The sequence below is a fragment of the Microcaecilia unicolor genome, chromosome 1 (assembly GCF_901765095.1).
Source record: "Microcaecilia unicolor chromosome 1, aMicUni1.1, whole genome shotgun sequence".
Taxonomy (NCBI): domain Eukaryota; kingdom Metazoa; phylum Chordata; class Amphibia; order Gymnophiona; family Siphonopidae; genus Microcaecilia; species Microcaecilia unicolor.
The window spans coordinates 571,207,073-571,224,387 of NC_044031.1; the positions used below are offsets into that span (position 1 = coordinate 571,207,073).

At 46.4% G+C, this 17,315-nt stretch overlaps 2 protein-coding genes across 2 annotated transcripts in view; one reads left to right on the top strand and one right to left on the bottom strand.

The window, feature by feature from the left end:
• Positions 1-14,773, bottom strand: part of EIF3H (eukaryotic translation initiation factor 3 subunit H) — a 284,811-nt gene extending 270,038 nt beyond the window's left edge. The window contains exon 1 of the mRNA XM_030218259.1: positions 14,658-14,773. Coding sequence (XP_030074119.1) covers positions 14,658-14,741 — 84 coding nt within the window. The 5' untranslated portion in view covers positions 14,742-14,773. The remainder of the gene's footprint in view (positions 1-14,657) is intronic.
• Positions 14,774-14,830: 57 nt separating this feature from the next.
• UTP23 (UTP23 small subunit processome component) overlaps positions 14,831-17,315 on the top strand; it is a 34,421-nt gene continuing 31,936 nt past the window's right edge. The window contains exon 1 of the mRNA XM_030190206.1: positions 14,831-15,150. Within this exon, the coding sequence (XP_030046066.1) occupies positions 14,963-15,150 (188 nt within the window). The 5' untranslated portion in view covers positions 14,831-14,962. The remainder of the gene's footprint in view (positions 15,151-17,315) is intronic.

The following is a 17,315-nucleotide window of genomic DNA, read 5'->3' on the forward strand; positions in this document are numbered from 1 at the left end:
TTCTTTAAATCACAAATAAGCAGATAAAGGGGGGCATGAAACAGAAATGGGGAATCAAAACAGGTATAATTTAAGGAAAAAGCTTAACACGCATTTTCTCACCTATTACAAATACTTCTAATCAGTTGTTAGCTTCCGCAGGTAGTTTCCTTGAATCCAGAAACACTCTTAATTGCTCTGGCTGAAAAAATATGTATTTTAATCCTTGATATTTCAAAACACACTTACTAGGGTAATTCAGATATTACGAAGCACCTATATCTAAAGTTTCCTTTCTCATACTCAGAAACAATTTCCTAAGTTCTTGTGTCTGCTTTGTCACATCTTGATATATTCTTACTGTTTTACCATAAAACAATTCATTCATTTTTCGAAAGTATATTTTTTTTTAACGCTTCAATATCCTGTTGGAAAACTAATTGAACAAATAATGTCATTCTTTCAGACTGTTCGGATAAAGAAACTTCCAACAGTTCAGATATATTCAAATTTCCTTCCAAGATTTCTTTTCCTGAGGAATTTTTGTTTTGAATGTAGTAAATTTTATTCACCGGAGGTAAAGTTTCAGGGGAATATCTCAAAACTTAAATCAAGTATTTTTTAAAGACTTCCAGTGGTGATATTCCTATCTCTCTTGGGAAATTTAAGATACGCAAATTAAGTCTCCGATTATGGTTTTCAATTTGCTCAATCCTTCTTTATGAGGTCTTTTTTCTTCTGTTCTAGCATCATAACATGTAAATTGTACACATATTCTTTCGGGCTTTATCAGACATTATTATTAGGAATCAGTTTGTATTTGGTAGTAGTTCTGTCCAATCCAGGTGCTCCAAGAGGAAGATTACTGTCACCGTGCCAGCCTGAAGCAACCAGTCATCCAAATATGGGTGAATTCTGATAACCTGCTTGAGAAAATGTGGCTACAATGATCGTAAATACAGGGGGAGAAGCCAAGATGGCGGCAGTGGCACAGTGTGGTGATCTGTATGTTGAAATTACAAATGGTGAAAAAGAAGGGAAAACTGAGGGTTATTCCCTTAAACCCTCAGAGAGAGCCTTCTACATTAGTTTCTGCCCTATGGATACCTTTGTTTGGTGCGAGAGACTTAGTCCTCCAGAATTTGGTAAGTTGCTGACTGCTTCAATGACGCTATCAGGTGGAGCGTCGACACTCTTAGCTAAAATCTGTCCTTGACTCCTGATTTATGGACCCTTAGCCACTGTTGGTCAGTCCCCTGGAATCTGTCACCGATGTCCAGCATATGTCAACAGAAACTTCCACAACATGAGGGAAGGCTCCAGAAGTCATAGGAGGAAGTCTTCTGGGTCAGCAAATTCCAACTACAGCAGCAAGAGGAGATGTGACTGTAGCAGGTATAGAGGCAACACTTGCTGAAGGCTGAGGCAGTTCTCTACCATCAGAAGCAACTCCCGAGATTGTGCTTCAGAGACCTCCAGTTTTCCCCTTGGAAACGATTTGGACGGCAGTTTCAGATTTAGATAAAGTGCTTTCTCCACAATTTGCTACTATGAATATACGAACTAATGCTACTAATGGGAAAATTAGGTTCTTACCTTGGTAATTTTCTTTCCTTTAGTCACGGCAGATAAATCCATTAACTGATGGGTTGTACCCGACTACCAGCAGGTGGAGATAGAGAACACTGAAAAATCACTGTGACCCTTGGATGGCTAGCCCCCAACTGCCTTCAGTATTTGAGATTTCCAAAGCAGAGTGAACCATAAAAGTATAATAGCATAAACTTTCCTCACAGCGAACAATCGCCCCAGAACAGGAGCATCAAAGGAGGGATGATCTCAACTTCCTGTAGTAGAACATCAAGTAGAAATTCTGAGAACTGGTTTCCAACTTCTCCCAATGAGATATATAGCTGCATGAAAGATCTTAACAAAAAACCAGTCAGACAGGGAGGTATCATGGATTCATCTGCTGTGACTAAAGGAAAGAAAATTACCAAGGTAAGAACCTAATTTTCCCTTCCTTGTCATCAGCAGTAGATGAATCCATTAACTGATAGGATGTACAAAAGCACTCCAAAAATAGGGTGGGAACAGGCCACACCACGAGCAAGCACTTGTGCTCCAAAAATAGCGTCCTGCTTCGCTGCAACATCCAGCCTGTAGTGCCGAACAAATGAGAGCTGAGAAGCCCAAGTAGCCGCACTACAGATCTCTTGAAGAGAGAGTGCACCCATTTCAGCCCACGAGGAGGAAATCGCTCTCGTAGAATGCACCTTAAACGCTTCAGGCGGAGACCGACCTGAAAGCAGATACGCAGAAAAAATGACTTCCTTGAGCCAACGGGCTATAGTGGCCTTAGACACCGGGCATCCACGCCGAGGACCTGACAACAAGGCAAAAAGGCGATCAGAAGTCATTTGACATTTAAAGATACTGCAACAGCGCCCTGCGAACATCCAAAAGATGTAACTGCCGAAAGGAATCCGGGAACTCTTCCCTAGAAAAGGAAGGAAGAAAAATGAGCTGGTTCAGGTGAAACGCTGAAACAACCTTAGGCAGGAAGGAAGGCACTGTACGTAACGTTACTCCGGACTCTGAGAATTGCAGAAAAGGGTCCCGACAGGACAGCACCTGCAGCTCAGACACGCGTCTAGCCGATGTAATGGCCACCAAGAAGACTGTCTTGAGTCACATCCTTCTCCGAAGCTCGCTTAAGCGGCTCGAAGGGCGAACACTGGAGAACCTTCAACACCAGCCCCAGGTTCCAGGCTGGACAGGGCAACCAGACGGGAAGACGGAGCCTAAGCACTCCTCTGAGAAATCGGCCAATGTCCAGATGAGCAGCAAGGGACAAGCCAGCGACTTTCCCTCGATAGCATGATAATGCTGCCACTTGCACCCGCAGAAATTGTAAGCCAGGCCTTTTTGTAAGCCCTCCTGCAAAAAGTCCAGCACTATTGAGACTGTAGCCCGCGTGGGTGTGATCACCTTTGAAACACCCCACGCCTCAAACTTGCGCCAGATCCAAGCATAAGCTGCGGATGTGGACCTCTTGCGGGCCTGCAAGAGAATGCAGATGACCTTGCCAGAGTAGCCCTTGTCCCTCAATTGCGCCCTCTCAATAGCCAGGCCGTAAGACCAAATCGGCAAGAATCCTCCGTAGCCACCGGACCCTGAACCAACAGGTTCGGCACCAGGGGCAAATAAAGAGGAGCGTGCACCAGCATCCGGCGGAGATCCGCATACCACGGACACCTTGGCCATTCTGGAGCGAAGAGAATCACCAGACCTCGGTGCTGTCGAATCCGCAGAAGGACTCACCCTATCAAGGGCCAAGGAGGGAACACATACAGGAGGCCCGAGGGCCAGGGTTGAGCCAGAGCATCCAACCCCACCAAGTGAGGATCTCTCCTTTGGCTGAAAAAGCAAGGGACTTTGGCGTTTGCACTTGACGCCATTAGATCCATTCCGGGAGTCCCCCATTTGGCACAAATCTGAAGAAACACTTCTTCTGCCAGTTCCCATTCTGCCGGGTCAATTTGATGCCTGCTGAGAAAATCGGCTTGCAAGTTGCTCTGACCTGCTATGTGAGCTGCCGACAGAAGCTGCAGGTGTAGTTCGGACCAGTGGCAAATCTGAGCGGCCTCCGCGGCCAGGGCCCTGCACAGAGTGCCTCCCTGACGATTTATGTATGCCACCACTGTCGTGTTGTCTGACAAAACCCAGACAGCAAGCCCCTTCAGAGTCTTTTGAAAGGCCATAAGTGCCTGAAACATCACTCTCAGTTCCAAGCGATTGATGGACCACCCCGCTTCCACGGGTGTCCACAGACCCTGAACATAGCTTCCCTGGCAATGCGCTCCCCAGCCCAAAAGACTGGCATCTGTTATCACCAGGCACCAAGAAGGAAGCGCAAGAGGCATTCCTTGGTGCAGCATCCTGTCGGAGAGGCACCACTCCATACTGAGCCAGGCCGCAGGGAGCAATGTTAGTCTGCGTTGATATTCCTGGGACATCGGAGACCATTGTTGGAGCAGGGCAATCTGCAGAGGCCTCATATGCGCTCTCGCGCAAAGAACCACCTCCAAGGTGGCCGTCAGACCCCAGCAGCTGGACAAAGTCCCAAGCTCGCAGGCGAGGCATTCGCAGGAGCAGACGGACCTGATTCTGAAGCTTGCACCGCCTTTGGTCGGGTAGAAAGACAAACCCCGAGGCCGTGTCGAACCGGCCCCCCAAATACTCGAAAGACTGAGAGGGGGTCAGGTGACTTGAGTATATTGACCACCCAGCCTAGCGCCTGCAGGACTGTAACCAATCTGGCTGTGGCAAGACGACTCTCGGTTGCCGAATCCGCTCTGATGAGCCAGTCGTCAAGATCAGGGTGAACTCTGATACCCTCTCGCCTGAGACAGTACTACCACCATTACCTTGGAAAAGGTATGGGGAGCTGTGGCTAGGCCGAAAGGCAAGGCCCAAAACTGGAAATGTTTTCCCAACACCGCAAAGCGGAGGAACCGCTGGTGTGGACGCCAGATAGGAATGTGCAAATATGCTTTTTAGGTCCAGAGACGTGAGAAACTCTCCTGGCTGTACCACCGTAATGACAGAATGCAGGGTTTCCGTGCGAAAATGTCGCACTCTGAGGGCCTCGTTGACTTCGTTAGTCGAGGATCGGTCTGAACCCGCCTTTTCAAGGCACAACAAAATAAATGGAATAGCAGCAACAGCCGCGTTCGGCGGGAGGCACCGGGATCACCACTCCGAGGTGCAGCAAGACTTGTAAGGTCTCCTCTACTGCCGCCCGTTTCACGGCAGTGCCGCATCGGGACTCCACAAACACGTCTCTCACCGGGGCACCGAATTCCAGTCGGTAACCTTCTCTGATCAGGTGCAGAACCCACTGATCCAAGGTTATCTTGGTCCACTCCTCTAGAAAGAGGGGAAGACGTCCTCCTATTGCAGGCATGGAGGAGTGGACCGGCGTCCCATCATTGTGGAAGACGCCCCTGAACTCCTGGCCTTGAACCGGCCCCTGCGGAACATTTGTCCGAGCGAAAGGAGTTCCTCTGCTGAAAACGGGCACATTGAGAAAACCCAGCAGAACGCCCCGGGCGATACCTGTGAGCTTCACGGAAATGAGGTCTGGAAGAGGAGGGAAACACAGAACCCCTGGAAGAAGGCCTCGGCCTATCCTCAGGTAACCGCTGGGGTTTAGATTCCCACAGGTCTTCACAATCTTCTCCAATTCCTCTCCAAATAACAGGAGGCCCCGAAAGGGTAGCCTCACCAGCCTTTGCTTAGAAGCTATGTCAGACGGCCAGTGCCACAGCCAAAGAAGGCGGCGGGCAGACACCGCCACAGACATCTGTTTAGCCGAAGCCCTAACCAGATCATAAAGGGCATCAGCCAAAAATGACAGGGCAGACTCCATCCACGGGGCAACCTCCGAAAGGGGGCCCGCACCATCAGCGGGCTGTTCCACCGCCTGCTGTAGCCAGAAAAGATATACCAGGGCTGCATAGGAACTGCAAATAGACGCCCTCAAGGCAAGGCCCGCAATTTCAAAGGACCGCTTCAGCACAGACTCCAGCCGCCGGTCCTGCATGTCTGTCAAAGCGACCCCTCCCTCTACTGGGAGAGTGGTCTTTTTTGTCACCGCCGTGACCAACGCATCCACTTTAGGCATCCCCAAAGGGGCCAAGTGCTCCTCACTCAGAGGGTAAAGCTTACCCATAGCCCTGGCCACTTTCAAAGGCCCATCGGGGTCAGACCATTGAGCAGAAATAAGCTCTTGGATAGAGTCATACACCGGAAAGGCCCGAGTAGGCTTCTTAGTGCTCGCCATCCTAAGATTAACAGAGGAGGCCTCGCCTTCAGCAGGATCATCAATCGAGAGGGCCTGCAAGGCATCAGTAATGAGAGCTGGCAGCACGTCGCGGTGGAAAATCCGGACCGCATTGGGATCATCCAAATCCAGTGGCAAACAGGCACCCTCCTCTGGATCATCCATCCCTGAGGGCCTGCCAGACCCATCAGACTCCCCACAGCCCGACCACGGGGGGGAGGGGGGGGGAAGGATATGCGCCACTTTCAGACGGGGAATTTACCCATCTATGTTTAGCGTGTTTCGAACGCTCGGGGAAGGAAATAACATCTGAAGCCATCCCCGGGGCCTCAACACCCGGAGGGAAGCCAGGATGCAACGCAGTGTCAGACACCTGCGGCAGAGCTCTTTTCAGCATGAAAGCCTTAATCATTAAAAGCACAAACTCAGGGGAGAAAAACGCACCCTGACCCTCCGCCTCCGAATTAGGAGAAACGGATGTAGGAGCTCCTCTGGCAGCCTCTAAACAAGGCGTCCCCCTACACTCAGAATCCTCCGCAACCGCGAGGGTCGAGACATGTGACGCTTCCAAAATGGCGCCCGCTGCCAGCTCCATCGAGCGGGAAGAAACATCGCTCGCCATGCTCATACTAGCGTGAGCATCTGAGGAGCACGTTTTACACAGCCCCGCTGCTGATCTGCGCTTATCACAACGAGAGCAGCGCTTACCTCCCTCAGCAGCCATCGGTCGACTGAACGGAAAGATGGCAATAAAATGGCGGCTTCGTGCCAACACTTACCCCGTTCGGAATGGCATCCGCGGGACCTCCCCAGAGGAGCTGGGCACCACTCTCACCTCAAAAGACCGAGTCAAGCTGCACAGAACCAGAATCTCTGGGAAAAGCCTCATAACAGCCATGCAGTAAAAGAGCGCTTTTTTTTTTTTTTTTTAAGCTGTGAGGAAAGTTGGAGGCAGGCAGCAACAGAGGGACTCCGGGAGGCAGGGGGAATGGGTAAGGCAGGGAAAGGGCGAACCTATATGCCTTTAAAGTGGGCACCACCAGCCACAACACCCCTGCTCAACTGGCAAAGCACAGGAGCCACCCCAGGTAGTCTGAAATCCAGGAGCTGATCAAGCTACATCCACACCTGCTGGGAGATAGAGAAATACTGAAGGCAGCTGGGGGCTAGCCGTCCACCATTTTGGACAAAGTGCCATCTTCCTTGCATTACCCAGGAGCTCCTTGCCTTTTCAGTTGTAGCTCAAGGTGAATTACATTCAGCTACAATAGATATTTCCCTGTGCCCATGAGGTTTACAATCTAATTTTGTACCCAAGGCAATAGAGGGTTAAATGACACCCAAGATCTCAGAGTTACTGGGATTTGAGCCTGGCTTTGCTGGTTCTCAGCTCACTGATTAGTGCAGCAGACTCTGAGCCTGGGAAACTGGGTTTGATTCTCACTGCAGCTCCTTGTGACTCTGTTCCTGGGGCAATGGAGGGTTAGGTGACCTGCCCAAATAAGCACCTGCATATACTATGTAAACCGCTTTGAATACAGTTGCAAAAAACACAGAAAGGCAATATATCAAGTCCCATTTCCCTTCCCCTTTGATGACATAGTTCCTCTGCTGCTGCTCCCAATACTTATAGCAAGTTATATCCAATATTCAGCGCACATTCTCTCCACCTCATTCAGCCTGACAGTTAAGATAGAGACTAGAAAGACTTAAATGAGAAAACTGCACTAAATGAGGCACAATTATCCATGCCCTCAATGCTGTAGTTAGAAAGGAGAAGCATATGTAGTTATACTTTTTCTCAAAAAGGAATTGCTTTGTGTGTAAGAGCCACTGCTGGTGGCCCTTCTTGCTGCAATGTGCTGAGCCTACTTGAGAGCATCAAGCTCCCCTGGCACACTTGATCAAGTCTCATGGCATGCCAATATGCCATAGTATACAGCTAATGAATACACAAAACACAGTGAAGGTGACACAAAAAGGTAGAAGATAGATGATATTCAATATGTATTAAAACATCCAATGGCTCGACAAGAGCCATGTTTCGGCCTCAGGAGTCTTTTGTTGGATGTTGCTTAATTTACTAGCTTTCTCGACCGGATGCTGAATTATACTTCCTCCTGAGGCAGACCCCTGCAGCCAAACCATGGCTCATATCAAGTCATTGGATGTTTTAACAAAAACTATTTATAAGTTGAATATTGTCTAGCTTCTAACTTTTTGTGTCACCTTCGCTGTGTTTGGTGCCTTTGTGGAACTGCAAGGATTCCTGTTCTTCTGTTTTCTTTGTGGATACAGCCAATGAATAATAGACCCCTCCTTTCCGGGAAGACTAGATGAACCATGCTGGTCTTTATCTGCTGTCGTATGTTTAGTTTGACTCTGTTGTTGTACAGTAATATTAAATAAAGTAGCTCAGATCTTAACAGCATGTTTGTTCAGTCCCTATCTAGTATTTTCTCAGCTTTTGAAATTTGTATAAAAAGTGGTGCATTCACTAAATGAGCATTTAAACTAGAACAAAGTTCCAGCAGCAGTGTATTTGATATTTCCCTGACTGGGCTACTAAAGCTTATGATTCAGCTCTAATGGAAATGCAGATGCATTTTTAGTCAATGTTCTATTCAAGCTACATATTTTCATCTTGTTTTGCCCCATTTCTGTGCCTGAAACAAACAAGGACACCAATCATGGCTGATTTCATACATAAAATTATGACGCTGTTCCCTTTAGGTCTCTCCAACCTTGCAATCTACATAAAATTAAAAACTGTAACAAGAATGAAGTCATAACAGTGCTTCAAAGTTGTGGGAGGGAAAAGCGCAATCTGAACTGTATTGCGCTGAAAAGAATCAAACTGAGAAAAGGCAGTTTGAGGTGAGGAAAAACAGCCTTCGTTCACAGAATAGCTCAGAGCTTTGACTGATGTTATAATTAGGGCTTTTAATTTAAATAGCAATGCAGCTGATAGGCACTGAGCTAATACCTGTGGCATTTTAAGGTATTCTATTATTCTACTCTTATTAAAGCAACAACAAAAAATTCCATACCTACATTTTGCAGCATTTACTTTTCCCCCCATTGAGGTTCTTTCTTGTACAATAACCTATTAGGTTAATACCCTGGGAGCTGACATATTTTGCTATTGAAAAATGCAAGCAGACAGCTCCTCCCAGAAGTCTCTCTTGCTTATGACAGATCGAGACCTGATGGAAAGTTTTGCATGTTAAAGGCAGGCAGTCCTTTCTGTGCGTCACTCGGAAATGTCAGTGCATTGCTCGGATTGTTCATTTTAATATTAATGATTTCTTTGTAATATATTTGCATAAAACCATATATTTTGTAAAAACCATGCAGAGAACCCTTTTGTGCATTAGACATTTGTCTCAATACCTGCATTTTTCAATAGCAAAATTTGTTGAAGAGCAGATTGGGGGGGATTTCAGCAAGGAGAATTTTTTCAATAGCAAACAGTGTCAGAGAACACAGAAGAGCTTACAGGTGGAGAAACACGCAGGCAGCCAATCGGCTACAGAAAGCCCCTGCGATGTCAGCTATGTCAGCTGCGGGGTGGGGGAGGGGGAGGAGAAACAAGCAGATAGCCAAACAGCTAGGGAAAGCCCCTATGATGTCAGCTATGTCGTCAGCTGGGGGGGGGGGGGGGGGGGAGACAGCCAATCGGCTGAGGAAAGCCCCTGTGATGGCCATTTCAGCAAGGAGGAGATTCCCAACCAAAATCATTGGGGCAGAGGGAAGGCATGTAACAGGGATGCTTACCAAGAGACTGTTCTGCACATGTGCTAGGCTCTTTCGCTACCAATCAGCGTGCTGAAATTGCATACAGCTCATTTGCAAGCAACTTCCTTTGAGCATCGCTCGCTACTTCCAAAACGGTAAGTTCCACCATGGATCTAGTACATTTCTGGAAAGAAGACTGCATGAAAGTGCCAAAAGAAACCTGCATAATCCCAACCCACCCAATTAAACCGATGCACAAGACAGTGTTTTACCAGATGTTGGTAGAAAGTATTTTAAACTTCTGTCCCAGGGGTTTCTTTCAGTGCCTGGTTCTAACATCCAATAACTTCAACTCCAGTCCCTCACTATTTAATCAATGCAGAATATATTTCAGATTCTACTCCTTTCGCTAACAGAGGAGAGGACATTCCCTCCAGATGTTTTCACTTTCATAGGATGATTATCATTAAAACGGAACTAGAACATTAAAGTAATGAGGAAAAAAACAAAGATTTCTAAACTATGTTTCCTGAAGAAAATATTCTTAACAGAGAGCAGAAATCAATTTTCAACATTGATTTTCACACATTTAAACAAATGTCATCACCACCAACTTGAGCTGTTGCAGGAAAACAGATTTTGAAGCTGTTACAATTTTTATTATCACTATTAAAATGAATGCAAAACCATCTAAGGGTAAATTGTCAAATATGTTTACAAAAAAAGTGTAATAACTGTCCTGCGTTATCTATTTCAATGTCAAAGTACTTTCAGTATAATTTCAAAAGAAATCCAGCAAAAGGATTGTTTAGCTTTTTCAATTTGCAATTAAAATCATTGAGAAGATTTTACTAGCATCTTAACATGTAATTAGTAGTATTTACATATGTAAAAGCCATTTCAGAAAAGGGACTATTTAAATGTGGGAATGCGTACTATGTTAATTTCCAGGAGGAGTGGAGAGAGAATGGTAAGGGCGGACCTACAATAATCAACATGAATTTCTGTCTCACAAGGACAATCCATATGCCAAGTCATTATTCTGTGCACCTAATAAAGCCACTGCTTATCCCAGGGGGCAAGTACCATGAAAGTTTACTACATTTTGGGACCCTACCATCTACTTGCACAAAGGAGGTTTCATTGAGAACAGGAGACGGCATGAAGTCAAAAAGTTAAAACCATTTAGGTTAGTCTACGTATCCCCTTCCCTGAGCAGCCATCGTTCTGCGAACACTCAAAACAAAGGAAACAAACCTATAAGCTGCTGCATCCACGTTGTTGTTCTTTACTGTTGGTAGCATTTTTATTTAATCTCACTTATATTTTCAAACATGCCAGCTTATGCAGCATACGGATGTATCCAGAGGAAGTACAACAACAGAATAACTTTTCATATGTAGAAAAGTAATTTGTTATAAATAGTAATCAGTGTATGTCATTTGGAGAGGCTGGTTATAGCAGACATGTTATGAGAATCAGGTGCTCAACATTCAGCGTTTCTATTTATTTATGGCAGTTATATTCCACATTAAACAAGAATTAGGTTGAAACCTGGGAGCTTTTAAAATCTTTTTTTTTCCTGTGTTTAGATCAAAAGAGAAATAGGGTTTCTGGGATCCTGCTCCATTTGTTTAGTGGAATGCAGGAGAAGACTCATTCAAAAACGCATGGTTCAGAACAAGGTCTCTTTCGAAGATATCACCAAAACAGGGAAGACAGGGTACAAATGTAACAAAAATAAATAAAATAAGGGTATCCCGATAACGAGATTGCAAAAGAAAGCATAGTAGATCAGGTGTCCTTAAATAAAAATCTGACAAAAGATTGCAGATTAACACTATCATCTACTGAGCAAGATGTAAATAAGAACAAACATAGTTTGAAATGTCTATATGCGAATGCCAGAAGCCTAAGAAATAAGATGGGAGAGTTAGAATATATTGCACTAAATGAAAAATTCGATATAATAGGCATCTCTGAGACCTGTGGATGGAGGATAACCAGTAGGACACTGTCATTCAGGGTACAAATAATATCATAGTGATAGGGTGGATCGAATTGGTGGAGGGATAGCATTGTATGTTAAGGGGAGCCTTGAATCAAATAGACTGAAAATTCTGCAGGACACAAAACACATATTGGAATTCCTATGGATTGAAATTCTGTGTGTAAAGGGGAAAAGGATAGTGATAAGAGTGTACTGTGCCCTAGGAGTCAGATTCATTACTGTCATGGTATGCACTAACCTATTTGGAAACATTGCCCCTGGGACAGATAAAGAAAATAGTAGCTAGCAGTCTGGGTACAGGAATGAGATATGGAAGCCACGGCTGGTGGGGTTGGGGCAGGAGAAAGTGAAGATAGGCTGAAGAGCACAATAGGCCAACTGGTGGTGGGAAGCACCTGGAGGCAACAGGGCTATTGCCACAAATTCTACTTCTTTCTTCAAAATCACTGGCAAGAAGTAAATTCTACAGCAGGTGACCATAGTATCACAGAATACCAAGGGATCTGCCCTCATCAGCAAATACTCATGATATGCCCTAAATGGCTCATTTACACTTGTACAAACTTTGCCTACAAATACTAAAGTATCTTATGTTTTAAAAAAATATAATACATTTATTAATATTTGATCCTTTAAACGTCATCATGTACTTTGTTATATATGCACATATTCCATTTGCATTCTTTCATCTAGAACAGTGAGCAAATATCTCTTATGACAGTGTTCTTCAACATAAGATCCAGGGGCAGCCCCCACTGACCCTAAGTATTGTCCCTCTTTCCCCAATACACAGTCTCACTCCGTTTCCTCAGACATGCTGCTGACATACCTCCATGTTAGTTATTCTGTTTAATATCTGTATCACACAGCTCTTGGTCAGTTTACACTATGTGCTGCCCAAAATCCAACTCTATTTTCACAAGACTGAGAGCGCATACCGCACTTCAATATCAACACATTCTTATAGACAGTCAACCTCCCCAATTGGGTCCAGTGTAGTTTACATCATAAACAAAAGCCTAAAAAATACAGTCTAAAAAAAACCACAAACTTGCTGTGAGCAATGTGGTGCTGGAAGAAAACAGAATAGCTGTTCAGAAAAGGATCTGAGGAAGCTAGAAGAATGGTCTAAGTTTTGGCAATTAAAATTCAATGCGAAGAAATGCAAAGTGATGCACTTAGGGAATAGAAATCCACGGGAGACGTATGTGTTAGGCGGGGAGAATCTGATAGGTACGGACGGCGAGAAGGATCTTGGGGTGATAGTATCTGAGGATCTGAAGGCGACGAAACAGTGTGACAAGGCGGTGGCCGTAGCTAGAAGGTTGTTAGGCTGTATATAGAGAGGTGTGACCAGCAGAAGAAAGGGGGGTGTTGATGCCCCTGTAGAAGTCGTTGGTGAGGCCCCACCTAGAGTATTGTGTTCAGTTTTGGAGGCCGTACCTTGCGAAGGATGTAAAAAGAATTGAAGCGGTGCAAAGAAAAGCTACGAGAATGGTAAGGGATTTGCGTTACAAGACGTATGAGGAGAGACTTGATGACCTGAACATGTATACTCTGGAAGAAAGGAGAAACAGGGGTGATATGATACAGACGTTCAAATATTTGAAAAGTATTAATCCGCAAACGAACCTTTTCCTGAGATGCGAAGGAGGTAGAACAAGAGGATATGAAATGAGTTTGAAGGGGGGCAGACTCAAGAAAAATGTCAGGAAGTATTTTTTCACGGAGAGAGTAGTGGATGCTTGGAATTCCCTCCCGTGGGAGGTGGTGGAAATGAAAACGGTAACAGAATTCAAACACGCGTGGGACAAACATAAAGGAATCCTGTTCAGAAGGAATGGATCCTAAGGAGCTTAGCCGAGATTGGGTGGCAGAACCGGTGGCGGGAGGCGGGGATAGTGCTGGGCAGTCTTATACGGTCTGTGCCAGAGCCGATGGTGGGAGGAGGGGCTGGTGGTTGGGAGGCGGGGATAGTGCTGGGCAGACTTACACGGTCTGTGCCCTGAAAAGAACAGGTACAAATCAAAGTAAGGTATACACAAAAAGTAGCACATATGAGTTTATCTTGTTGGGCAAACTGAATGGACCATGCAGGTCTTTTTCTGCCGTCATCTACTATGTTACTATGCTCAAAAGGTAGTTCCACAAACAGGCCACCACAGAAAGTATAGGGGAAGGGAACCTGTTTGAAAAGGATGGGAGTGGAGACAGGATGGTGGAGTCTGCGCTTTGTCTGGCGACAGTCTGTGTACCCCCAGGGCCGGCATTGGAGAGGGCAAACAGGGCAGCTGCCCTGGGTCCCACAGTCCAGGCATCTGTTCCCCTTCTCCCCACCACAGTTTCCTCCTCCCTCCCTGATCTTCTTTACAAATGTATTTCCTTTCTCTGAGGGTCCCTAGCGCTACAGCCATTCTCACAAGCTGTTTGTGGCTGCCCCTAAGCTTTCCCTCTCTGCCACGATCCGCCCCCCCCCCCCCACCCACCCCGGCATTTCCTAAGAAAGAACGCATCGGGACAATCCGGAGGCAGCTTATTAGGATGGCTAAAAGTCGCCCACCACCACCACCACCACTTTCATGAGGCAGAGATCTTCTTCATGTTTGATCTTACAGGAATACCAAACCATATCGGCAAGCACATCCTTAACCTAACGTACAGCGAACGCCCCCTCATTGCTAAAAAAATAAAAGTAGAAAGAAGAGACTCCAACTGCAAATCAGCACCCCAATTAAGTTTACAGACTTCAACAACTGCACGGTCCGAAAGAATGCAACAGTGAGCTCCTGTCCTGAGCAGCAGGAGGCAACAGGTAAAAATCCGTCTTTTACACCGCCCCGCAACAGGATGCAGGTCGTAAAGCAAATTAACAATCAACCCCTAGTTTTCCGTTCTAGTTTCCACTTAATTTAGGCAAAGAATAAACTTTCCAGGCCGAATCACGCACAAAAGGAGCAATTGTCCAGCCAGCCCCAGCCACGTTTGCGCTTTTAGCTACGGTCTGAAACGTTATCGAGCACCGGAGATGGGCTGGAAAATCTCCACCGGCATCTGGCCAAGGCGAGCTACGCAGAAACTCACCAGGCCGTCGATCTGCACTTGCTTGACTGCGGTGTCCGCGCCACCAGCGGGAGCAGCACTACCGGTTTCTTTGCGCGACGCCATGCTGCTGCCACAGTACAGGAAGAGGAAGAGAAAACAAACACGCACCGGAAGTAAATCTACAAAAAAAAAAAAAAAAAAGAACCAGATGGCTGTCCAAGCAGGTTTAATAGGAGTGGTGGAAGTTCCGCGAGAGAATACAGATAGTTTAAATTCCGGGGTCAAAGGTGTGTTGCACGGTTTCACTTTCCTTCAGCGTGCAATCGGATCCTCGGTAGAACGCAATGAAGATCCGGCGACAGAAGCAGGCCAAGAAAACTCTGAGCTTCTATAAGTATAACTTCGGCTTTCGGCCTCCGCTGCAGGTGATGCTGGATGGTACATTCTGTCAGGCGGCATTGACCAACAAGATCCAGATCAAAGAACAACTACCCAAGTACCTAATGGGTGATGTGCAGCTCTGTACTACCAGGTTAGTGCCGGGCAGCCTAGGATGAGAGCTGAGGTGAATGTTAGTGTGAGCTACTATAAGTTGCAAGATTAGTTTAAGGGTAGCTGAGTAGTATCAGAGCACCCCAGGGAAGAAGCATGGCCGCCTCGGGAATTCATAGCAGAGCAAAGCACGTTCTGTATGTGCCCCCCCCCCCCCCCCCCCCCGTTTTTAACTTGAGAGTCTCCTGAACTTCATTTTCTCGCCCTGCCTCGCGATGGTGCTGCTAGCTCCTGGCTCTGGAGTGTTGCAGATGGAAAAAAATTTCCACGCCCAAAACCAGCACAAAATAATTTGCCTATGGATGACATAATTAATAAATATTAATAATGTCAATTTGCATATGAGTGGCACTATTAATATTGATGAGGGCATTTGCATACAAATGACATCATTAAGCCTGCCTCTGTGGGGCTTCTATTGGCCGCAGCCATGGGAAAACCAGCCAACCCGTGGCCGTGCGAAAAATCGCGGTGGAGCAAAAAAAAGCCGCCCAAAATCCCGCAACCCGCACGCAGCGTGAAAAAGCTGCAGCAGGTCGCGGAAAGGAGCCCAATTGGGCGAGAAATCCACAGCCCTGGCAATTTAGTCTGGAGCAAAGCGGAGTAGCTTCAACAAAGAGAAAAGGAAAAGAGCTAACATAATTTTCCTCTTTGGATTTTGTGTATTGCAATATAGTAGTAGGCTTGCTTTCTCTTTGAGTTCTGAGGCTTAAAAGCACCTGTACAATAAAAAGCAAGTGGAGCTGGGGGGGGGGGGGGGCAGTTTTTTGGAGAGTACTTTAACTGAGTACCCCTGAACTCATAATGAAACAGGTGGGAAATCAGGAGACGAAAGGCAAATTTTGGTTCCAAACAAGGCAACTTTATTGCTAGCAAGTGAACAGCACCGAGTAGCCTCGGGACACTGTGTGTCATAAATCATCTGACGCTTACATTTATACTTCCCTACTGGGCCTGCGCATTTGGCCCCTTACACGTCACAACTGTCATGCGCAGTAAACATTTGTAGTTCTTACAGTACAAAATTGTAGTCCCAGTACGTACACACGTCATAACACTGAAATGATACTGGCAAGAAAAACGAAACTTAGCAGCTTATTCTGTACACACACACAATGCTCCTTTCTAGCACAGGAGATAAGGTGCGGCTCAGGAATGCAGGGGGGTGTCAGCACCCTCCAAGGTCGCCTATTCAGATGGCGTTGCTACGTGCAAGCTGGTCTTGTATAGGCCTTGCAAACTACTGTTACAAGCTATATGTCTAATAGCCCTGCATTCTGTCTGTACATTAGTAAACAGCAAACTTCTTTTGTTAGTAAACAGTAAAACTGGATAAGGCACAAATGTCCAGTGCAGTAATAAGGTGTGGCCAAACAGCCAAAAGCAGAGGTAGAGTGCATAAGTAAAAGTCCATCAGTAGGCACAAAACATGAGGTTGTCCTGTTGCTCAGTAGTATTCAGGTAGTACCGGCGTTCCACTCCTTCATTCCCCCCTTTTGATACTTGAACATCCATTCTGGTGGAGAGTATCACCTCCATGAACCCTGAAAAGGAAAGAAAGGACAAGGATAGTTAGCGAGGGAGGCAACAAGCGAGCCCTAAGCCCTTGCGCAGCCGTTGGTTGCTTCGCCGGGGTCGAGACGGAGGGCCCCTAGTGGAATCCCCCCCCCTTTGTAGCCGGTCTTTTGCTGGCACAAGGGTGATGGCCCATTGAGTGACTCAGGGGGTTCAAAGTGCACATCAGCCACAAGGTGCTTCATCGTCAGCTTCATCAGACTGGGGAATGGGGGAGTACATCTGGAGAGCCATAAGCTGGGCAGCAGCACGGCGATCAGCGATGCTTTCCATGGTGGAGCGGAGACACCTGAAAACTAAGGGGAGAGACAAAGGTATTAATAGGCAAGACAGCAAGAACAGGCCACCCATGACGAGGAGGCCTTGCAGGCTCCCAGAGGTTGGGAGCCAGCTGGTGAGGGAGGAAGTCCAATCCCACGCACTGTTCCAGGTCTGGACGGGGACGTGGGCTAGTTTGACCATCCGGTCAGTTATTTCCCTGATGACATGGCTCTGGTCATCAATCTGTAAGCAGCAATTACTGAGGTTAAACTTGCCACACACCCCGCCCTCCTGGGCTAAGAGGTAGTC